The 24,689-nt window shown below is 43.6% G+C and overlaps 1 protein-coding gene across 2 annotated transcripts in view; it reads left to right on the plus strand.

The window, feature by feature from the left end:
• IQCH (IQ motif containing H) overlaps nt 1-24,689 on the plus strand; it is a 193,694-nt gene that overhangs the window by 154,638 nt on the left and 14,367 nt on the right. The window contains exons 18-19 of one of the 2 annotated variants that reach the window (XM_058541925.1): nt 13,227-13,397; nt 23,292-23,414. In XM_058541925.1, the coding sequence (XP_058397908.1) occupies nt 13,227-13,397; nt 23,292-23,414 (294 nt within the window). The remainder of the gene's footprint in view (nt 1-13,226; nt 13,398-23,291; nt 23,415-24,689) is intronic. The other variant, XM_058541926.1, reaches the window with a different exon arrangement.

A 24,689-nucleotide genomic window follows, 5' to 3' on the forward strand; every position in this document is an offset into this window, starting at 1 on the left:
TTAGCCTGCTAGGTGAAAAATCCCAGGCAAAAACCTGAGTGTCAGAGGAGTTTAGAATAACTACTAAATTTGGGGCCAAGGTCGGAGGTGATGTGAACAATAGGTAGAGTCATTCCCATCTAGCTGGTCAAAAATGTAAGAAAACTGCCATCTAGATTATTATGGGCTTTATCTTTCAGGATAAATGCCTTTGTTCTTATCATTAGAATGATGAAATGAAATCTCACATTCCAACACATATGGATATCAAAATGTGTATTTGGTGAGGAATAGTGTCATATGCTACCAATTTCTGCTTCCTTTTGCTTTCTTTCCTCATAGCACGAAATTTCCTACTTTTTGCCAAAAGCTTACTATGTAGCTTTTTAACTTAATTAAATATATAGGCAATTACTGACACCATCTGTCTTCATAGAAAAAGAACAAGAAGTGACACAAAAGACTGAGACTCTGAAGGGAATATTTAGCAAACAAAACTATACTACAGTAATATTTATTTTTAGGAACACTTATGTTATTTTAAATCATTTACGCTTTTTAGAAATAATGAATTTAAGCTATATTTAAAATGTGGTAGCTTTGGCATGATTTTTTAAAGAGAAAATATCAAGTAATCCATTGCTTTTTCAGTAAAACAAAAACTTAAACATGCCGTTGAACATCTGTTACTAGTACAGTCTAACACAGCACTTAAAATCCTTTAAAATCCCTGAAAACCTTTATAAAGTTACATGAATCTTTTGCATAAATAGAAGTTTTAACAATATGTATATTCCTTTAAACATATATTTGCTTTCTTAAACATAAGATCCATTGTGTTGCCTGTTGTTCCAAGACCTTGTAAATAAATAAATGAAATGGGTTTCCTTTTTGAGAACGTTGGTCTTCCCATATTATGGCGCATTCCTAGCCCACACTAGAGTACCTACTTATTTATGTCTGTTTTTTAACCTTTTTAGATTTCTGCACAAATGTCTCAATATGTAAATGATATCAAACCAACCCATTGAAACTCGATCAGGCTAAGTCAGGAACCGATACAAAATACAAGTCCAAATAAAATAACAAAATTCACCTCCCATAGGGAGAACATAGGCAGGAAATACAGAGGAATTATAGAGAAAAGAGTCACATATGGCTCCAAGAAGAATATGGAATTGGCAGTTACCACCAAAGAGGACAACTGGGTTCTCGTGCAGCAATCCCCTGAACAGGAAGAAGCAGGTTTTGAACCCCATGTGGCAACAATTAAGTGCCCCACCCTCCATAAATAGAATTGTGCAGGATGAGAAGCTCAGTATAAAGAAGACACTTTGCAAAGAAATAACTATAAAACTTCTATTCATATTAAAGACTCATGGTATACCAAAGAACATGCTAGCTCAAGTTTGGGAGGGAAAACATCAATGTCTGTATTTTGTATTTTTTTATTCATTTATTGATGAAGGAATTACAAAGAAAGTAATTTCACAATTATTTTCTACAAATTGCCTTGAAGACTCTGTATAAAATGCTTATCAAATACAAGTAGAGCTAAAACTAAGCATTTACAGTTATCTGCCATGACTTAAGAACCTTCCAGTGTATCCTCCTGAGAGTAGCTATATATTAAGAAACAGTGCATTGAATTTTAGAAGAAGAGATGGGGAGAAGGAGGGAAGAAAGAGGAAGAAAGAAAGGAAATACCTCCCTTGATGCTGTTTCTTTCATTTGCTAGAAATTGAACCTAGGGACAAATGGTATCAGTTACAAGCAGCCTCTGGGTGAAGCTCTGTGGAACAGAGGCCTAACATAGCAGCAGAGCCCCGGCAGGTCAGCCAGGCTGAAGAACACTTATTCAGGTGAAACTAGGGGTGATTTGCAGTCAGCAGCTACTCAATTGGAATTTTTCCCAGAGCCCTAAAGTTCTACCCATACATTTCTGGAAAGTGCCACAGGACTTTTATTGATCACAGGTAGGAACCTTGGCTTTTTGCCTACACTGAAGGACAATATTTCTTTGTCTTTATACAGCTCTTTTATTATAGGCTGCCAAAGGGCTTTACCAACAAATAATGGGGAGGGTAAGGCAGAAAGGTGTCAAGTGACTTGCCCAAAGTCCCACAGTAAGTCACAGGCCTTCCTCTGGTTTCAGAAACAGCTAGTCAGCGGTGGAGTTTCTGGATGTGGCTGCAGCATCATGGTGCTCTGTCGCATTCTACCAAGCATTTGTTTCCCCTGCCAGGTGGAGAGTAATCTCCCAAGACTGAGCTCGGGAGAGAAAATTTAGACCTCAGAGTTAGGCAAACCTGGATCTTAATCCTAGCCCTGCTGCTTAGCTGTGGAACCTGGGCATGTCTGGGTTCTTTGAGCTCCACTTCCATTTCTATAAAATAGGGATGTTAATATCTACCTCACAAGGTTGTTGTGAGGATGACGTGAGAAAATACCAGAGGGCATTATACCTAATAGACCTTTAACATACATTACTTTCCCTTCTTCTTTCCTTCCCCAAGTCTCCCTCCTAGAGTCTGTCCTCCACGTGGTCAAATACGCAGCTTTCTAAATATTGCTGTCATCAAAAAAGATGGCGTGTTGGCCTGATAGGGTGCTGAATCTTTCAAACTCCAGAGTCTATAGACAACAAAGGCAAAGTCGTGGAATCCAGATTTATCTCTCAGATAGCCAAATCCAAAAGGTTCCATTACGACAAACGTGTTACCTGGCACTCAGCCCTCTACTGTCACCAAATTAGTCAGGATTTATTGGATTATTGGGTTAACTTGGTGGGGATGAGGAAGTGTCATGTGGAGGGCATAGGGCTTGGGGGAGCCCCTACCACAGAAGGCAGGCTGAGGTGCTGGGAGACCCCTGGCATGAGCAACGGGAGGGAAGAGGGGAAGTGGACGTGGCTAGGACAAAGCTTTGCTGTGTCACATGCCCCCTTGCCTGACCAGGCCCGCCTGTCTTCTGGATTTGACCACACCTAGGCCTGCTCAGTCCAGGAGGTGATATAAAATGAAAGCCTGCAGTGGGGAGTAGGAGGAAGTGTACTTACTGCCTTTTAGAAAAGTGACACTGTGTCCTCAGAGCTGACTGAGTCCTTTTGACAGATGCTGACATATCATCCCTTCCAGCCCGTGACTGCTTATTGAGCCCCAGGTGTTAACCCTTGCTGGACACTAGTTTGCTTTAGTGTCTGTAGCAGTTATTTTTTACCCACATACAGAAAAGCTTTTTAAGGTAGAGACTTGAAGAATACCTAGAATAAAGTCAGAGGGCAGTTTGGGAGGTGGTTTATCACAGGCTCCCTCATTCAGTCATCACTTACACACTGAACTAGATTCAAACAAGTGGCCATACAAATTGTGTAGGCGTCCTTCCTAGAATGGGTCTCCTGGAGACTGGGGTGTGTGTGTGTGTCTGTGTGTGTAACAGCTTCACTGAGATATCACATAACATAAAATTCACCCTTTTAAAGTGTACACTTCAGTGGTTTTTAGTATATTCACGGAGTTATACGACCATCACCATTATCTAATTTTAGACCATTTCCTTTACCCCCAAAAGAAACCCTGTACCCATTAGAAATCATTCCCCATACCCTTTTTCCCTCAGCCACTGGAAACCATTTTCTGCTTCTATGGATTTCCCTATTCTGGACATTTCATATAAATGGGATCATACAATTGGTGATCTGCTTGTAACTGGCTTCTTTCACTTAACATAATGTTTTCAAGGTTCATCCATGTTGTCACATGTATCAATACTTCACTCCTTTTAATGGCTGAATAATAGTCCGTTGCGGATAGCACACATTTTGTTTATCTATTCATCAGTTGCCGGACATTGGGTTGCTTCCACTTTTTCACTGTTATGAAGAATGTTGCCAGGAACACTCATTTACAAGTTTTTGTGTGAACACATTTTCATTTCTCTTGGTTATATACCTAGGCGTAGAACTGATGGGTCATATGGTAACTCAAAGTTTAACTTTTAAGGAACCGCCAAACTGATTTTTAAAGTGGCTGCACCATTTTATAACCTCACTAGCAATGTATGAGGGTTCCAATATTTCCCTAGCTTTGCCAATACTTGTTAATGTCTTCTTTATTTCAGCCACCCTTGTGAGTGTGAGTGGTATCTCTCCTGTCTGTGTTTTAAAGGGAAGATTTTTTTCCTTATGTTATTTAATTGAATCATCCAACAAAGATTTATTGCACACACTAATATCAGGAGTGCTATGCTAGGTGTTGTGCAGAATGCAGAGACGAATAAGCAAAGTCCCTGCTCTCGGTCTCATTCTCCTCTCTAGGAATTTCCCAAATGTAAGCAAACTTGCCTTGCACTTGAAATCAAGAGCTCTGAGCTCTGGTCTGAACTCTGCTCCTCACCAGTTCTCTTCCCCTCTTGGAGCCTCGTGCCTGGGGCTGAACTAGACCAACTTCAAGGCCACAGCTCTGACAGCCCATGTTTCCCACCTACGTATTCTACAACTGGGGTGGTTCTTTATAAAAAATTCTGGTTTACTGGAGCTGTCAAGGAAACTGGGAGGAAAAGGCGAACTCTGCTGCCAGCTCATTGCACTGACGGGGTCGGGGCTGCGTGCTCACCCTCGTCTCACTTTGCACAATGGTCTTCCGCATCCACAAGGACTGGGCACAGGAATCCTCCCGGATGGGAGCTACAGAGCAAGAGCTTTCTGCTTTGAAAATTCACGCCTTTTGGAGATTATTTGTAGTAACTTTCAAGGAACACTTCTCAACTAAGCAAATCGTTCACCAGCCCTGACATTTATAGCATGAAAATTAAAGGAGATAACTATCGACAGCATGAGATTGTTAGATTGAATTGCCATGAAAGAAGCATATACAATTACTAGTCCTAGAAACCTGCAATAGGTTATAAAAATTGGGTTTTCATGTTTATTACAGTTTAGTGCTTAACATCAGAATAAGAAAATAGGCTTCCAAAAATTCATGATAAAAAAGAAAAAAGAAATGAGTACATAATTCTGTACTTTAAGAATACAAATAATATCAGTTAGGCCATCAGTCTTGAAAGTAACAGAGGGAGGATATAAATTTACAGAGGTAGTAGAAGAAACAGAAGGAAGCAGAGAAAGCAAAAGTATATTAAAAGATTTGTGGGTTTTTTAATAAAAGTTAAAAACAAATATAACTGTTGATGATGCAGGTTTAAATTTCAATATTTTTCATTTTGGACCCCCAAGTTAATTTTGAACGTAGTTCCTGCACATCCTGAAAGAATTTCCAAAGTCACAGAGAAGCTTCTGGTACTAGAAAGAAATTGGGCTACTAATGCTGGTAGTTAGGTGTCACGGAAAGAGCTGGACCAGGAATCAGGAAACTCGGGCTTTGATCCCAGCTCTTCCCCTGACTGTGGGACCTGAGTGAGTGAGTTCACCCCTCAGAGTCCTCGTCCATAACATGAGGTGGGAGTGATGTAGGTCATTTTAAGTTGGCCAGAACAGATTAAGACCTCTCTGGGCCCTGAGTATTTTTAGTTTTTTTTTTCCCCCTTTCTCCCCAAAGCCCCAGTAGATAGTTGTATGTCATAGTTGCACATCCCTCTAGTTGCTGTAGGTGGGACGCCACCTCAGCATGGCCGGAGAAGCAGTGCGTTGGTGCGCGCCCGGGATCCGAACCCGGGCCACCAGTAGCGGAGCGCGCGCACTTAACCACGAAGCCACGGGGCCGGCCCCTGAGTAGTTTTAGTTTTAAAGAATCAAATGTGTTAAAATGCACTGTCATAGAATACGATTTAGACGTAACTGTGTAAGAGTGGTGTTGCATTTAATTGACATTGAATTTTTAAATATTTTTAAAACATTTATTGTTATTTTGCCGTTTGCTTTTCATATTTGAGAGCCAGTGACATTTTTTTGTTCAGAATCCAAACATTCTGAAGGCCTCTGAAAATTGTGGAGGCCCTAGGCACAGCCCCACAGACTCCAAAGGCTTATATAAGGCAATATCCAGGTGAGTGGTACAGAGAACGGATGCTCTAGTTGCTCAGAGACAGCCTCGTGGAGCTGTGATTTAAATCGTGCCCAGAAGGACAAACAGGATTAATAAAAACAGAGGGGAAGGCTTCCAAGATGAGTACTAAGAGTCTCAGCTGTTGATCAGGGCTGGCGAGGGCCCCAGGCAGCCCTCACAGCAGTTCTCCTTCGCCTCTCAGAGACTGGGCCATCCCAGCAGCCGCCACTAGGTGGCAACATGCCAAGAGGCTGCAGTCCCCTCTGCCTGTCTGTGGATTTTTTTAAGTAATACAAACAATTCTTACCAAATATCATAATCACATTAATATTTTACTAACTGAAGATTCTTACAGTGTGTACCACCTTCTTTAAAATTAAGTATCAAGTGTGTTGTTTACCACAATGCAGAGCTTGATACTGTCTGGTGAGGATCAAAATGGGAAGAGATGTCACTTATTAGCTGCCTAAGAAAGTATGTTCTCTGTATGATAGCTGGAATTCTGGAGACTGTTTTTAAACAGCACCTGAGACGAGGTAAATGTGCACCCCGTCTTTGAGAAGCAGGCAAGAATGCCGAAGTCAAGAGCCAAGCAGGCGAGTTCTTATACCTGCTCCTGGCAGTCACATGGGAAAGAAGTCGGGGTCCAAGATAGAGACCATCACAGACAGGTCTGGTTAATAGACAAGGAACCTGAGGCCCAGAGAGGAGAAGGAAGTTAGGATCACAGAGACAGTAAAGGGCAAGGCCAACACTCCCAGCGAGGTCCTGTAACTCTGGTCCAGGGCCCTTTCCACTCCAGCGAAGCAACTTACCTCCCTCAAAGCACAGGCCTCTCCAGTCCCCGTTACCCTCAAGCTGCTGTCAGTTCTTTTCCTCTGCCAATCTGCCCCTATCCTTCTCAACCTTATTTCGTCTCAGCCTAAACATGGTGAGAATGTCCCTTAGGGAAGGGCTTAGGTCCGACAGACTTCGCCTCTCCCCAGCCACAGAGAGCCTTGAGCCTGAAAGTGACAGCAGAGGAAAAGATGCCTCCCTACCAGGGGCTGATTCTGCTCTATCCCTACAACCCAGCCAAGCATATCCTCTGGATTTCTCAGCTGAGAGAGGAGAAAAGGTGCCTGAGATCTCATCTCATCCTCCAGAACATCATTCAACAAAGGCATTTCAAATTTAACATGCCCAAACCTGAGATCTTGATTTTACCCTTTAAACTATTTCTCTAGTGGTCTGCCCCACTCCATAAATGGTAATTCCATCCTTCCATTTTCTCAGGGTGAAATTCTTGGAGACATCCTGACTCCTCTCTTTCTCTCATACCCTGTATGCAACCCACCAATAAGTCTTTTAGGTTCTAGTTTTGAAACGTATCTATAATATGACCACTTCTCCCACCCTCTACTGTGACCATGCTGGCCCAGCCACCATCGTCTCTCACCCAGATTATTGCAGTAGCCCCTAACTGGCCTCCCTGTTTCCACCCTTGCCCTCTCTTGGGTTCTTCTCCCCACCACAACCAGAGTAAACCTTTAAAAATATGAGTTAGATCATGGTGGTCCTCTGCTCAACACTTTCCAGTGGATTCCCCACCTCCACGGTTGTAGGTAGGAAGTAAACCCTTGGGTCTGTATTTAGGCAAACCAATAAGGACAGAGGGAACCTTGGCCTACCCACGGCTGTACTGCTCAGCAAGCAGAGTTGCTGGACACGTAGCCTGGCCTCTACAGCTTAGCCAGAGCTCTGGGGACCCACGACTGAAGGTTTGGTCTCACTCTGGAAAGAATCAAGTGGTCCGATGGTGGTTTCCTGTCGGATTGGGACTGTGAATAAAGACATGAACGTTGGCAGGGAGGTGGTGCACACTGCCCTCAGCCAAAACGGGAGCTGAGGAGAGTGGGCTGTGCGTCACACTCTGCACGCTGATGCCATCTCTGTGGTGGGTGAAGTCTCAGGGCCGCATCTCTCAGTTGCCTTGGTTAGAGGATCTGCCTTTTAAAAAATTCTGCATAAGTGAGAAATCATCACAATTCTCAGTTAGCTCCATAGACACATCTGGAGGCAACTGAGGGAGGGTCCACCAGGACTTTTATCCCCAGAGATTAGTCAAGGAAATTGTGGCCCTGAGAGGTGACTTGCCGAGGATCACAGATATTTGTCTCAGATCCTGTACCGTGAGCTGGGCCTTTAGCAAGTCTCTTATCCTTCTGGAGCCTCGAGGGGGTTCTCCTTATCAAAAAGTAAAAAAAGAAGATGATGGAGAAGAAAAGAGAACCCAGAGATGGGTGTGCAAAACATCTATGGATTCTTGAAGCTCTGAAATTTTATGAGTCTTCAATAAATGCTATTTGCTCTATAAACTCGTCTCTCAGTCCCATACCTACCCTGATGCCCGTAAGAGAAGGTTGGCAAGACCAAACTCTTTGCTACAGAACTTTATTTGCACTTGAAGGCAGTTGCAGAATGTAGGGCCTGAGCACATCTGCCCACATCTGCATGCTCTGCCACCCATCCATCCTGCCTGTCAAAGGAAAGAGGCAGAAGCAGCAGGGGTGAGCAGGTGGCCTCCATCTGCCTGGAACACCTAAGGCAAAAAGGGTTCAGTCCTGGGCTCTCTCCCACACCTCCCCATACAGAAGCGTGTTGTTACCTTTTCATCCCAAAGCTTGCTGCCCAAACAGGACCCAGAGCCTGGGAACAGAACAATTCTGGGCAAGCTCGCCTCTGCCTGACCCTGTCTTCCGGTTCTCACATGCTTGTTTAAAGGTCGGTGGTGATGTTGCAGTTTCCTGGTTTGCCTTCTGCCTGTGTTCCGCCCGCTCTGCCCCAGGTCTCAGATGCAGCTGCAGTGAGCAGGGCAGTGGAGAACTGGTGCCTCTGCAGCACTTCCCCCTCCCCACCCCTACTGGCCCTGCCCCTGCTCAAGTTGCAATGGACTTTTTTGTAACTAATCTGATAGAAATAGAATGTAAGCCACAAATGTAAGCCACGTGGGTAATTTTTAATTTTCTAGCAGCCTCATTTAAAAAGTAACCAAAAAAAGATGAACATAACTTTAATAATGTTTTATTTAACCCACCATAACCAAAATATTATCATTCAACATGTAATCAGTATAAAATATTATTAAGGAGAATTTCACGTTCTTTTTTACCTCCACAGTCTCCAAAATCTGGTGTCGTTAGGTATTTATATAGCACATCTCAATTTGAACCATCCACATTTCAAGTTCTCAAGAGCCACAGTGGCTAGCAGCCACCATATTAGATAGTGCCAATCTAGAATATACATGCAAGTCTATATACAACTGCACTTACCATAATTCTGCTACTTTTAACAATGGACTGTTAACATTTTGTTATATTCTCATCTGGTCTTTTCTGTGTATAATACTAGTTTTGCAAGCTGAAGTCATATGGCCTATAGGACTTTATATCCTGCTCTTGCTCTTTTGTGTATCTTCCCACATCACCAAAAGTTATTCACAATCATTATCTTTAGTGATAATATCATAGACCATCCCCTCACTTGCATGTGTCATAATCTTTTTAACCAAGGCCCGAATGTTGGAAAGTTGCAATTTTTCATTATTACTAGTAATGCTGAGAGGAATATCTTCACATTGCTTGTGCTTCTTAAGGCCTTGATGTAAATCTCTTTGGTATTCTAGCCACTTTTAATAAAATGGTTTTGAATATCATCAATCCATCAAAGAACTATCCACGAGTGATATATGACTGGGTGCTGAGACACCTTAGTTTCTCACCCCACACCTTTGATACCTGGCTCCGTAACCTAGGGCAAACCACTTCACTTCTCACACCAGAGTTGTTCCATTTATAACGCAAACTGATTGTATTAGATGATTGTAAGGGTCTTTCCAGCTCTAACCTTCAGTGATGTTTTTCCCTCGCCCTCACATCTAATCAATTAACCTGTCAAGCTAGTTGTTACAAGTCCTGTGAGTCATGTCAAAGCCACTCCGGAACATTTAAAAATCCGTCCACTTCTCCCCATCCCCACTCACAGTGCCTTTGTACAGGCCACCATCATTGCTCAGCTCAACTGTGATGGGAGTATCCAGTGCAGAGGGAGGTTAGGTTCTCAAGTTAGCATCGAAGTCCAAATGCAAGAATAGGATTAAATGAGATATGTGTGAAGACATGGGGCTGGCACAGAGGAGATGCTCAATGAATATTTGCTTCATTTGAATCTGAAACCAGTTTCAAGAGACCAAGCTAGACCCTCTTCCTGAAAGGCTGCAGAGGAGTTCCCAGTGAAGTATCAGAGGTGCTGATGTGCCCTGCGGCGAGCCAAGCCCTGCCCCAGACACTGGGTGCTGTGGGAAGACAAAGACCCAGCAGCTTCCCCTTCAGGGCTGACAGTCTAGAGGGGGAGACAGGAACCCCTGTATGCAGAACAAGCATGCCTCAGGCGGTGTCTTCAACGAAAAACCAGATGGAGAACAGAATAATTATCTGAGCAATTCAGGCAAGCCTGCTGTTGAGGAAAAGTCTTAAAGAAATTTGTTCTACTATTTCTTTTGTGAACCAAGGAGTTAGGGCAGCCTGGGGAAGCAAAAGTTCTTCTGCTCCAGAAAGACCAGAGTTCCGGCTGTGCTCTATGATCTTAGGCAAACCAGGAAGCCACTTTTCCATCTCAGTATCCTCACCAGTCAAACGGAGATAGAGTAATACCAATGTTGCCCAAACCTAACCACCTACAGGATTGAGTTGTTGTGAGGTTGAACACAATGATTATGAATGGGGAAAACAGGTATTAAATGGGGCGATCTAATAATAGCTGTACCGGCAACTGAAAATGTGTCTGCTAAGATCCTACTCCTCTGAAAGGAAACGTTTAGTAATCATAAATAACATTTGTATTGAACTTTATCATTTGTAAGGCAATTTTATGTGCATTTATTTTATTTTGTTTTCAAAATCCTCCGTAGGTATTATCATTTGCTGCTTTTGCAGTTAAGGATACGGAGACTGAAGGAGCTTAAATAACTCATTCAAGTTCACACTACTCGTGAGGGCCAGATTTAGGCTCTCCAGCTCCCGGGTTCTCTCTTTCCCCTACACTGTGCTGCCTTCCCATTAAAACCCTTATCACCAAAACATTAATGTTACTAACATAAATATTAATAACGTGTGTTAGATACATTTCCCTTTGATCAAGAACACTAAAACATCAAAACAGAGGCTCTGGAAAAAGAAATGCCTGACATGCAGGAACAGCAAGTTCACTTTCTTGTAGGAAGGAAAAGTAGCTGTCCCCATCCGATTTGCTTTTTACACCCTACAGCGGGAAATATTTAAGTTGACAAATAGGATATTTACAACTGCAACAGATACTTGGCAGTTAGTTTTTACCAATTGTTGCGAATGTGATTTATTTGCTATTATAAAAGGGCATTACTGCGCGAATATGACTCCTGAAATTAGCTTCGGTTTAGCAAGGGGCCTTGACAGCTTGACCCCTTAATATCCTTATAATGATGTCATTTACAGTCAATGCTTACTCAAGTCACTCATGGCTAGATTTGTTTGAGAGGAGTCCACTCTAGGGCAGATGTATTATGTATTTTAACATACCGAGTCGGTGTGTGGAGCACATGCAGGCCTTCTAAGACGAAAAAATGTTTAATCAAGTCTTCATGAAAATGTGTTAGTCTCCAACTTCCTACAGTGAAAATGCATTACTGCTAATTACAGCATACTCCAGAAATACAATACTTCATCTTTTCTCCACAAGACATTTCCGTGGCATGGATTATCTTAAACAAGAACATGTTTTGATTCTCTGCAACTTTAGCTCTTAATTTGACTGGGAAACCGGTACAGGGTAAGGATTGGCTGGGCCAGAATCAGCACCAAATCCTCCAGCAGGGGATGGGAAGAGGGTGGACTTGGAGCCGGGCAGAACTAGATTCAAATCCCAGGCTGACCACTTCCTAGCTGTACAGACTTGGGTACCTCTCTGAACCTCTGTTTCTTCATCTATGACATTTATTTTTTAGGTTATTATAAAGATCTGAGATGTTTGTGAAGCAGGTACTTGATACATGGGAGCCAGTCATGCTTGTGTTTCTTGTCAAAGCTCAAATGTCACCTTCTTCATGATGCAGCCCTGACTTCACTAGACAAACTCAGTCTGTCCTTTCTTTCTGCTTCAGGAGTACTTTGTTCCATCTCTTTATTATATCCCGTATTATATTGTGTTGTAATTAATTGAATATATATGTATTTATCTTCCCCTTCTTGATGGCAGGACCTGCTTCTATTTACCTTAGACTTTCTTGTGATGAGCACAATAATATGCCTTGAGCATTGAACCAAGGAGGATTTTGGGGTGCTTCTGGATTCAGTGTGGGGGTGGGGGTGATGGGCAATTAAGGATGGTCTGCCGCAGGAGATGGGAGAGGTAGCACATGACCCACTTTTGCCATCACCAGGTTAGCACATAGTAGATCCTCAGTAAACATCTGTCAGAGGAATTAATGGGCATTACTCAGTTATCTAGTAGCTTTCAGTAACTTATTGCTCACGTATGTCTATTTTTCAAAGCATTTTAATTTTTATTGCATCATCGTATTCCTCTAATAACCCTGTGATTCAGCTAAGGTGGGTGTTATCATTGCTTCCTAGTTGAGGATACTGTGACAACGTGGGGTAGTGAAGTGACTTTCCTGCTCTCTCCTAGTAAAATGGTGGCACAGCTAAGAGAGGCCAACCACAGGTTTTCCTTAAGAATCATATTGAGATTCCCAGGGATCCCAGCTGCCACTACTTTTTCTGAAATCAGGGCAAACAGCCCTTTTCTCATATTTACTTTTCCCCTCTGTCTGCTCCCTTGACCTCCCCACCCTCCAAAGCTTCTGTCCAGCCTCATTTTCTCAGTAGAAAACATTGCGCTGACCATCTTAGAAATGGCAAACCACAGGCAGAAAAATCAAAATCAACACGAGCCTTTCGGAACTGGGTGCCTCCATTAGATTATCTTGGCCAGGTATTTGCATGTGTATAACTTCCCACAGGAACCTTGACTCTTCTGATTAGAATCAGACTGAGGCTCCATCCTTCAGTTGAACGAAGTAGAAACAGAAGCAAAAACATCTACTCCGTTAAGTCACGTGTCCACTGGTTTAGCCGGGTCTGACGTGGTTTGGTCTGGTAGGGAGGTTGGGCCTTTCTTTCCTGAGCGCTGATCTCACCTCACTTCTACGGCTCCTGTTTTGATCAGGTGTGGGCAACAGGCCTCGACCTCTCCTACAGTGACCAGCTGGCCCTGACTCAGCTCACCTTATACCTCACCAACGGCCATCTGGATTGCAGTTTGAGCACCCTTGAAGTGCCCTGCTTTGCTCGCAAGAAAGAGAAGAAAACAAGATGCCTTAAAGCCCCGCCAGTGCCGGTAAGCCACAGACGCTGCCTGATGCCACCCTCAACCACCACTTTCTGGCTGGGTGCCAGGCTCTTTGAGTATAGAAGGAAGAAGGACCCTCAGGCAAGTCACTTAACTTCTCCAAAATGGGTTTCTGGAACACGAATGTGTTGGTCAGAGGAAGGGGAGAGGGCATTCCAGAAAGAGGAAGCATACGTGGAGGGTGAAAGAGCACGGGGTTTTCCAGGAGAAATCTGGGCATTCCCCTCCGTTCTCTTCTCAACTCACTTTCCTGGGCAAATATATCTATGCCCACTGCTTCAATTACCAGCAACCTCTGACAAACTCATATTTTTCTAGCCCCCATCTCTTTTTTGTGCTTCAGATGCCTAGATCCAATATGCTACAGAACTTCTCAACTTAGAGTCCTCAGGGTCAAACTATTCCAAACTGAATCTGTCGTCTCTCCTCTCCCTGAACTTCCTCTTGGGGGCTCAGGCCAGAGGCTGATCAGACACCCCTATCCCCACATTCAGTCGGCAACCAGCTCATGTTAATGCTAGCTGCTAAAATGCCTCCACTCTGACCCCTGCTCTCCCTCCACAAAGACACCGCCTTAGTTAAGGCTTTCATGGTCTCACACTGGTATTATAGGAGCTCCTCACTAAGATTCTCTGCCTCCTGTCTCTCCCCTCAGCCTAACCACGCACACAGTCAAGGAGGTCAAGGGGAAAAGCAAATCTGAGCGTGTCACTCCTCTACTGAGGATTTTGAATTGACTCCTTGTCGTCTTCAGGAAAAGCCCAACTTCCCAGCTGGGTTAATGAGACTCCTCATGATCTGCCTCTTCCCGAGGCCCCAAGCTCCCATCTCATCACTAGGCACATCACGAGGGTGGCTGAGGCCAGCAGTCCTGGGGCTGGTTGAGGTTTACCAACCTCAGAACCCTGGGTGACAAAGAGTAAATCTCCTTGGAGACAGCGGGCTAGTTGGCCATGGGAAAGGAGAACAATGGTCGAGAGGACCAGATGGCCCTTAGTGTAGGTGGGATATGAGAACAGATTGGAGCTCTCTGGCCACAGCTGCTCTGAGCGCCAGAGGGTTTCTTCGGCCTTCTCCCACAACAGTGGGCTTCATACCCTTTTTGCAAATGAAGCTCTATTTGAGATCCAAATATATCAAACAGATAAAAGGGGAATTTCAGTGGTTAATAGCACCCCCACACGGGTGCCCTAGAGCAGTATCTTTTTTTTCAGAGCAGTATCTCCTACCTCTCTGCTGAGTCTCCTTGGGTCCAAGAGATGCCTCTGGATTTAAACAATCCTTGTTTGACTTCGCCCAGGGTCCCCAGTCACTTGCCTTGGTGGGAACTCAGTGTACACTTGGAAGGGTAGCCTGGAGAGGGTGCCATATGTCTTGGGGGTCTCAAGCAGCAGCCTCCTTCTCCTCCTCAATCCACTTGTCCTGTGAGGTGGGGACCCTTGCTCATGGGAACCCCCTAGATCTCTTTGCTTATTAAGGAGAGAAGCAGAGTTGGACTGGGGAAGAGAAACAGACCTCTTTTAAATGAGTCTCAGGACCTTGCTGGGAATCTCCCAGATCCAACTCCACCTGTGGCCTCCATCCTCGCCAAAGGGACCTACAGGACCCTAAGTTCAATGCTAGAGGGAGGGACAGGAGTAACACTTGAGTCCTTCTGGCTTAGCGAGCCTAACTCTATGCCATTTCTAGAAGGAAGCTGGAAGCTGAGTTAGTATTCAACACAAGACTCCAAAAGACAATTTGCTGCCTTTAAGTATGTTGCTTCAGAAGGCTGTAAGCAGAAGTTGTACTCTGAATTAGAAACACTCTCCCATTTTCCTCATCTTGCCTATAGGTTTCAATCCTAGCTAGAGGCAACATACGAGAATTCTCCTGTGATCAAGAGTCTTAAACACTTTTAGGAATTGCCTGCACACAAAAGGGAAGCATTATGATCTTCAATAATTCAAATCTCTACACTCACTGAAGAAAAGCTGTGCAGGTTTTCTGATGTAGGGATAAATTGAAAGTGCTTTTGGTTTTAGAAACATAAGCGGATGGTCTCACCCTGGTGTCGCTGTGCATGTGTGCGCGCACACTCATGCTCCCATGCATGCGTACACACGTGATAGGCGATTCTTAAAAGAAGCATGCACATTTGCACACACAGCACAATTTACAACCAAACTGAAGCTTCCTGAACAAGTGTGAACAGACTGTGATGCCGTCAGGTTTACGATCATTCAGTTGACAGCCTCCTTTGAAGACTGAAGAAAAAGGAAATGCATAGATGAAACCACAATGGTAATGAGGGCGCATTCAGAACTAATGCCTATAAAATGTGTCCAGGGGCCGGCCCCGTGGCGTAGCGGTTAAATGCGTGCGCTCAGCTGCTTGCGGCCTGGGTTCGGAACATGGGCGCACACTGATTCACCGTTTGTCAAGCCATGCTGTGGCGGCGTCCCATATAAAGTGGAGGAAGATGGGCACAGATGTTAGCCCAGGGCCAGTCTTCCTCAGCAAAAAGAGGAGGATTGGCGTGGATGTTAGCTCAGGGCTGAACTTCCTCACACAAAAAAAATAAAATAAAAATAAAATGCGTCCAGTTTGGGCCTATTCCTTTATATAATATGCGATGCAGGGGGAAAGCAAAAACTTCTGGACTCTAAGAAGAGCTGTTGTCCCACGTCAGAAACAGGTGGCAAAGAACTGTCATTTAGACCCAGTTAGACCACGTGCGCGGGCTTCTGATTCAGTGTCCTCCACAAATAGACACCTGAAGGCAGAAACAAGATCGGATGAGTCCCAGACGTGCGTGATTTAGAAATGAAGAGGAGTCACCTAACAACTTTTTAACTTTTAATTAACATTCTGTCAGAATGGGCATAAACCGTTACCCGTGTCTATCCGTTTTTACTCCTCTCTCTTTGTGGACCCTTGGCACCACGGTTGGTGGGTGGCCAAAGGCGACCATCTTTGCAAACCTCTTAAACCAACCCAAGTCATTTATAAGCATTTTAACAGCACATGATCTGTAATGAATGATTAAGTAAAACCTTTTGTGTTAAATTATGATGTTAATAATGACTCCGTCTCCTGTAATTTATTATGAATTCTCAAATGCTTCGGGTTTGATTTTGATAGAATGCAACAACAACAGAGTTTATGTGATGACTTTATTTTTAGAACTCCTTCTTTGAAGGCACACATTTCCCCGAGACTGCTGCTACTGTAATTATATACAAAACCAATCACTCATTAGAGTTAGGATACATTATCTTCTAGACAGATGAGGCTAAATAAGCAACACATTAATAATTCAGAGAGCAGTTCATTATGCATGTGGATGCCTGCTTCGTAACTGAAATAAGAACCTCATCAGCCTCTGCCAACCCTTAAACAATAGTTCTGTGTTATTGCAACCACATTCAAGTTTACGCTTGTTAAACTGCTACTTGGATTATTTTATCAAACATTCATTTATTTGTGGTCCCTTACTGCCGAGAACAGATTTTTGGAAGCTCCTTTTTTAAGTTAATGATTTGAGCAATGGGTGTTATTAATTCTCAGAATATTATAAACATGATTAATTTTCAGGCAGAGATTTATTACATAAGGATTCAACTATGTCAACGGAAATGTATCACTGTCAAAACAAGTATCATGGCGAAAATAGAATATGCTCCACACTTCAAGTGCTGGTGCTCAGAACTAAATCAATTTAAATTGTGACTGAAGCAAAATTATATTCTCCAGTGAAAAGGAGTATTTCGAGCTTCCTCTATTTGGCTGGAAGCATTCTTGTTAGATTGTGATTTAGATAGGTAGTGTAATAAGACTAGACTTCTACCGATAATATTTTGTCTTCTATTTTTTTTCTCCTTGTTTTACTAGAAAAGGCTAACCTCTGAAATTCCCACACATTCCAAATGTGGCCAGTGGGAATTTGGAGTGAAGAGCACTGGTCTGGAAGTCAGGGATCCTGAATTCTGGTCCTCTCTCTGCCTCAGTTTCCTCATTTGTAAATTAAGGGAGAGCTAAATGACCCCCAAGATCTCTTGAGGGATTTGATTTTTATGGGGCCTGTAGAACAGGCTCTATCCCAAACCTGGCCCAGGCAGCTGATGTACAGTGGGATGCTGGGGGAGGGGGCATCTCCTGTGAGGGCCACAGGAAGGGCCCATCCCTCCATACTGCAGCCTTCCCTGAAAAGGTCTTTCTCTATTTTTTTTTTTTTTTTTGCTGGGAAAGATTCACTCTGAGCTAACATCTGTTCCCAATCTTCCTCTCTCTCTCTTTTTTTCCCTCCCCAAAGCCCCAGTACATAGTTGTATATTCTAATTGTAAGTCTTTCTAGTTCTTCTATGTGAGCGGCAACCACAGCACGGCTACTGATATGGCTACAGTGGTGTGGTTCCATGCCCGGGAACCAAACCCAGGCCACCGCAGCAAAGCGCACTGAACTTCAACCGCCAGGCCATCAGGGCTGGCTCGAAACGGTCTTTTTCTTGCAGAATCCTTTAGAAGGGAGTAATATTGTTGTGACAGGTCACCTTAGCCGTCAGTAAATACTTTCAGCAAGAATCAACAAGAAGTAATTCAGCAGATATTAACTGAACACCTACTTCGTGCCAGGCACTCTACTAAGCACAGAGGACATAAGGAGGAGTAGCACGTGCCAGGCACTCTACTAAGCACAGAGGACATAAGGAGGAGTAGCACGTGCCAGGCACTCTACTAAGCACAGAGGACATAAGGAGGAGTAGCACAGAGCTCCAAGTTTATCAAAGGACACAGATAGGCCAGCAGATAACTGTAATGCATATAATAACATGATGATAACATCCAAAATGCATTTTGCTTTTTCTCCACACAAGGTACTTTATCTAGGTGCTTTACATAATCTTTATACAACCCGATATATTAGGCAAGTGCTGTTATTATGCTCATTTTTAGATAAGAAGACTGAGCTTAAGAGATGTTAAGCAACTTGTGGAAGGTCACTCAGCAAGCAAGTGTGGAACTAGGATTTAAGGCCAGGCCTGTCAGACTTTAAAGCTTATGTGTCCGACCGTTGCGCTATCCAATGATCTGGCCCAGAGTAGAGCTTAAGCTCATCCCTGAAGAAGTCTCTGATTGAGACCCTAGAGAAAGCTCTTCTTCCAAAGGAGACTTCATCTCCCTGTGTGATGAGGTTGTTTCCAGGCATATTGCCATTATCCACTGCCTTCTAATATTCTCTGAGCTCGGCCGAGACTCAGTAAGCACTGAATGGGCCAGATGGTCATAGAGGAGGCTTCTGATGCTGCAAAATCCATTTAGGTTGTGATTTCCTTGGCAAACCTAAATGGATTGTACAGCATCAGAAGAGAGTTGATTACACAAGTCAACCTTTTTAAAATGATGTTTTCTATTTGTGTAATGCTTTATACTTTAAATAGACATGAGCTTATTTGATCCCCATGATAAACTCAAGAAATAGATGAGACAGGGATTATCATACCCATTTTACAGATTAGGAAACTGAGGCTATGCAAAGTTAAGTGAGCTGTCCAAGGTCACAAAGTAAAGTAAGTAGCAAAGCCAAGGTCTTCTGATTCAAGTCCCTTTCTGATGAAAAGATTTATTGGTTGGTTGGTCAGTTTTTACTTTAAATAATTTACCTTATTTGTGAAATTATTTAGTTTAACAAATGATAATAAGGGCTAACAGTTTGTGAGTGCATACTCTGTGCCAGACACTGTTCCAAGGTCTTTATGTATTCATTTAATCTTCATGATGATACTGTCACTTGGGCTATTGGGCTGGATAAAAGACAACCCTGGATTATCAACAGTTTTTTCCTGTAGAAACCGTGGAGTTAGTTAAGACTAAAACAAAATAGGTATACTGTGTATGTTCATCTTTATTAGCATTATTATAACACATTTATTAAGCACTTAATATATGCCAGGAATTTCACCAAGCATCAAGGATACAAAGACATTTGACAAAGTCCCCGTCCTCAAGGAGTTGAAAAGAAATAGAAAAATAGCACATTCACAGGGAGAAACCACAAGGCCTCATTTCAGTGCCATTTGAGTGACAGCCCCTCAACCTGCTGCTGGAGTTCTTAGGAGAAATGAGCCTGGACTGGCAGGGACAGGGGACACTTTACTAAGAACACAGAACTTTGTCTGGCCTGAAAGACTAGGGCAGTCACTCAGTGGTGAGGAGAAGGAGATCTCCCCCAGGAGAAGGGACAGAGGCTGAAGAGAGCCTGTGGTCTGTTAGGAGATGGCAATGCACAGGTGTGCTGGGGCAGAGAATCTGGGAAGGGGGTAGTGGGAGAAGTGGTTGGAGCAGTCCACTGAGCAAGTTTGGGACAGTCTGCCCACCAAGCCAGGTGTCTGGCTTTCATCTTGAAGGCGAGGAGGAGACACTGCAGCGTTCTGAGCATTGACTAACCTGGGTTTGGGAAACGATCAATCTGGTGGTAATGCTCAGAATCCTAGGTACCAGTGGGGAAGGAACAGCCTGGGAGATATCATTGAGTGCAGGTCCAAAATGCTCTGCTTTCAAAGAAAACAGCAACAACAATAGTAGCTACCATTTATCAGGTGCCAGGTGCTGTGGTAGGTGCTTATTTAATCATCAGAAGTCAGAGAAGTTAATTGACATATTCAAGATCACATATATAGCAAGTGGCCTAGTCAGGTTCTGAACCTCGGTCTTTCTGACTTCATATAACCGTTCCACTACAGAATTCTGTGTGCATCTCCACCTCCCGAGTAGGAAGTTCTCCTATTCTCCAGGCCATAAAGATCTGGACGAGGGTGGTGACAGTAATGGAAAAGAAGACATAGCTTGGAGACATAGACCAAATATCCCGGCTTTTCTTTCAGATTCTTTATGAATCACAAGCCCAGCTCTGGGAGGAGGGGGAATTGCAGTCCATCTCCATAGTGTGGAAGAAACCTCAGGATAGCCCATCCTTACTTGCTGTCCAGTAATACTGGATGGTGAGCTCGTCTGCCTGGCTTGGGAGCCGAGATACATAGCACTGAGCTGGACCCTGCCACCAGATGCCTGCCTACCTCTCTCCCTCACTCACTGGGGCCTGATCTTGGGTTTGCTAGTTTATATACTATGGCAGCATAAGACAAGTTGAGAAGACAAAAATAACCTTGGAATTATCTTGTGAATTCATGGTAATTACCATGCAATTACATGCTCAGTAACCACAATGGAATTCCAGAGTATTTACAGTTCACTTCCATATACAAAAACTCAGGCTTCTGGGCCTTCATTGTGAAGGTAGGAGCAGGGCACAGTCTAGCACAGCAGGAGGAGCAGGCCTGGTGCCCAACCCCCTCCAGACTGACTAAAGGGCTGAGCCAGAACTTCTTTTAGCCAGTTCTTGTCACCCCACCAATAATTCCTGCCAAGCCCACCACAGCTACACTGTTCTCCAAAAGATATCCTCTGGGGGCAAGGCCTGGAATGATTGCCCCAAGTTGTCATTCTCTAGGGATGGTGTGACTGTCCTCTGTGCTTTCTGAATCACCTGCTTCTGCCCCAAAGCCCTCATTGACTGGAAGTCCCCTGAATTACATCCTTTGAAGTCTCTTAAGTCAGAGGGAAGTGCTATCCACTTACTCTATTTCATGTATCCATTCTTTCTTTCATTCAAGAAACACTGAACGCCTGCTCTGTGCTAGCATCATGTCCAGCCTGGGGATTCAGAAAGCAAATAGTGCCTACCCACAGAAAACCCCCAGTCATGTAAGGGAGACAGCCAGGGGAACAACTCTTGATAGCTCAGGGTGATAACAAAGTACATTGTGAGGCATATGAGGGTCAAATAGATTCTCTTTTGTAAAAATAAAACTCTCAATGGCTACAAATGGAACAATACTAATGAAGGTGCACAACTCAAGATGCATTAGCCTGTGGGAGCCTAACATTTTTGTAGATGTGGACTCTGCTTACACATGGGAAGAGCAGGCTTAATTAATAGTACTGATAACAAGACCATCAGATACAGTACTTTATGTAAGTGTGGAAGGAAAAGACACAATATGTGGGAGAAATATGTCACAAAAGGTGAACCTGAAATCTGTGTGTGTGTGGGTGTGTGCGTGTGTGTGAGTGGTATGCAGGCTGGGAAAGGATGTTCATTCTCCACTAGGCACTCAGTCAGCCCAAGTTCCCCTGTGTTACCTCAGAGATGGAGAGAGAGCCTGGGGTCTCACAATAGACAGTGTCAGGTCATTATGATCCATGCAGCCAACTGTGGACCAGCAGCACCTCCGTTTCCTTCTCCTATTCCAAGTCACTGTACAAGGGCAGGCACCTAGTTGCCCAGCACTTGAGGGTCCCTGAAGTTCAAAATCTGGGCCAGGCACCTTCATTTCTATACGCTAAGCTTGGCCATGGCCCTGTGTGCAGTTCTCCAAATTCCCAGTTATCCAAGGACAAAAATAGGTGATTGTCAAAGGCAAATAGCATATCTCACAAAAGACATGCTACAAAACTGCCAGGATCCAACACGTTCTTTTATACAGATTAAATTTTAAATGTTTTTAGGAGATATTATAATTGAAATACTTTAGGCCTACTGTTACCACCCAACCTGGGGCCTTCTGCTCGCCGCAAGACATGCCAAGAGGCAAGGTGGTAGGAGAAAAAGGACTTTTTTATTACAGCTTGCTAGCAAGAGGGAAGATGGCCAACTCATGTCCAAAAGAACCATCTTAAGGGGGCACAAAATCTTACAGCAGTTATGTAGGCCATCGGGTTATTGGGGAGGGGGTTAGGAATGTTGACCTTCTGGTGTTACAGACTGGGAGTGCCACACCAGATCTTTCAGTTTTCACTGATGATGGCTATCAGCATAGATTCTCTTTTCGGGGGTCATCACATTCCTAAGGAACTCAAAAAAACCAAGTTATCATCTTATCGCAGCTGGGAGGTACACGTACAAGCAGGGGTCATAAAATCTACAGAGCAGTTAGATCTCCTGGAGGCTGCATATCCAGCTGGGTTAGTTTGTCAGAGGTCATTCAGAGTTACAATAGTTTTTCTTTTCTACAATATGGCTTCCCTTATGTCAACCTTGTCTTGAGCCAATATCACTACTGTAACCAGTCTCTTTGGGATAGCTCCCGCTGACAGGCAGGCAAGATAAAGAATAGCAGTTTCCCAAACGAAGAAAGCAGGTGGCATCAAAATTCTAACTTTGGTCCTCTCAAGGAGGCAGATTACGCTTAGTGCAGCCAAAGAGTACAGTATGGAAAGGAGGAAAGTATCTTTACAGTGAGAAACCTGGCAAAAATGACCTCAGCAAGGTGGTCAAGGTTGGCATCATCAGTGATAAGTCATGTTGATGGGTGGACCCTTGATATGAGGTGATGAAAAGGGCAGTTCACCAACGTAGTCCTCCTCTCCAAAATACAGGACCCCAGTCTAATCATGAGAAAAACATGATCAGACAAACCCAAATTGAGGGGCATTCTACAAAATACCTGATCAGTACTCCTCAAAACTGTCAAGATCATCAAAAACAAGGAAAGACTGAGAAACTGTCGCAGCCCAGGAGAACCTAAGGAGACGTGACAACTAAATATGATGCGGTATTCTGGATGGGATCCTGGAACAGAAAACGAGAATTAGGGAAAAACCAATGAAATCCAAATAAAGCATGGACTTAAGTTAATAGTAATGTAGCAATTTGGTTCCTTAGCTGTAACAAATGTACCGCATCAATGTAAGATATTAACAATAGGGGAACGGAGTGTGGGGTGTATAGGAACACTCTGTATTATCTTCACAACTTTTCTGTTACTCCACAACAATTCTAAAAGTAAAAGTTTATTTAAATATTTTGTAAAGAGTCTGACATTCAATTGTGGTCTTTTCCAGTCGCTGGCAACCAGTCGCTATGCAGTGATGACCACCCAGCTGAGGCACAACAATCTCTCGCTGGTTTTCCACTATGTTTTTCTCCAGATATGTAAGGCCCATGGCATCGGCTATGACATTGAGGTATGAAAGGTACAGTTGGCCAGGGCTGGACCAAATACAGATCTGTGGGTGATCTAGGCAGCTAATAATTTGGTGCCCCTTCAAACAAATATTCTTTAAACATTAGTTTAATGTGTAGTTAGAGGAAGGCTGCTTGGAGAAGGGTGGAAAGGCAGCTCCGCAGGGGGTGGCATTTGGTCCTGGGAAGTTGAGCTCTGTCCCCAAACTTGCACACCCACCTTGGTCAAGCAGACGTAGGAGGCATTTGAGGGACCATCTCTTGATCTTGAAGCAGGCCCTGAGGTTCCTGACCCCACTCAAATCTGCTTATCAGTGAACATCCTCCTAGTCTGCTTGGGCTGCCATAACAAAACACCAGACTGGGTGGCTTAAACAACAGATATTTTCTGGAGGCTGGGAAGTCCAAGGTGAAGGTGCCGGCCAATTCGGTGAGAACCCTCTTCCTGACTTGCAGATGACTGCCTTTTTGCTATGTCCTAACCTGGCAGAGAGAGAGAGAGAGATCTCTGGTGTCTCTGTAACCTCTTTTATAAGGACACCAGTTTTATTGGAAAAGGGTTCCACCCTTATGACCTCACTTGACCTTAATCACCTCCTTAAAAGCCCTATTTCCAAAACAGGCACATGAGGAGTTAGGGCTTCAAGATATGAGTTTGGAGAGAGAGACAGTTCAGTCCATAGCATTCTTCTACCTACATATGGTAGTTTCTTTCTATGAAGAATTCTGATAAAAACAGTTTTCACAATTTTTGGTCTTTTTCCAGTGATATTGATGGCCCCTGCCCAGCGGCTTCATCCTTAATGTAGCTGGATAGGGGCAAGTGGGATGTAATGTCTCCCACCTAAACTAAAACCTCCATTTTGTGCCTAGAGACTCATGTTATTCTGAGAAATACTTTCGTATTTTTGCACTTCAATTCAGATTTTCAAATCTCTGACACCGAGGGCTATTCTAAGACCTGAGTGACCCGTGTACTCTTACTTGTGGAAGACCCATTTCACATCACATCAAACATCTTAAAATATATTCACCTCTCACATTAAATATAATTTATAGATGATGACATAAGAATTGAGCAATAACCAATTGATCAAATGTTTTGATGTGTAGATATTCAGTTCTACATTTATTAATTTTTCTTTTTTAAACTTGAGAGCAAATACAATTTTTCTACATCAGATCTTTTTCTAGGCCCTTGAAAAGCAGATAGACGTCAGGCCCATGCCAACAGTGATAGAATGGCCTGGCTGACACTTGGAAATCCCCACTGCGCT

Source organism: Diceros bicornis, chromosome 5, assembly GCF_020826845.1.
Source record: "Diceros bicornis minor isolate mBicDic1 chromosome 5, mDicBic1.mat.cur, whole genome shotgun sequence".
In the NCBI taxonomy this organism is placed as follows: domain Eukaryota; kingdom Metazoa; phylum Chordata; class Mammalia; order Perissodactyla; family Rhinocerotidae; genus Diceros; species Diceros bicornis.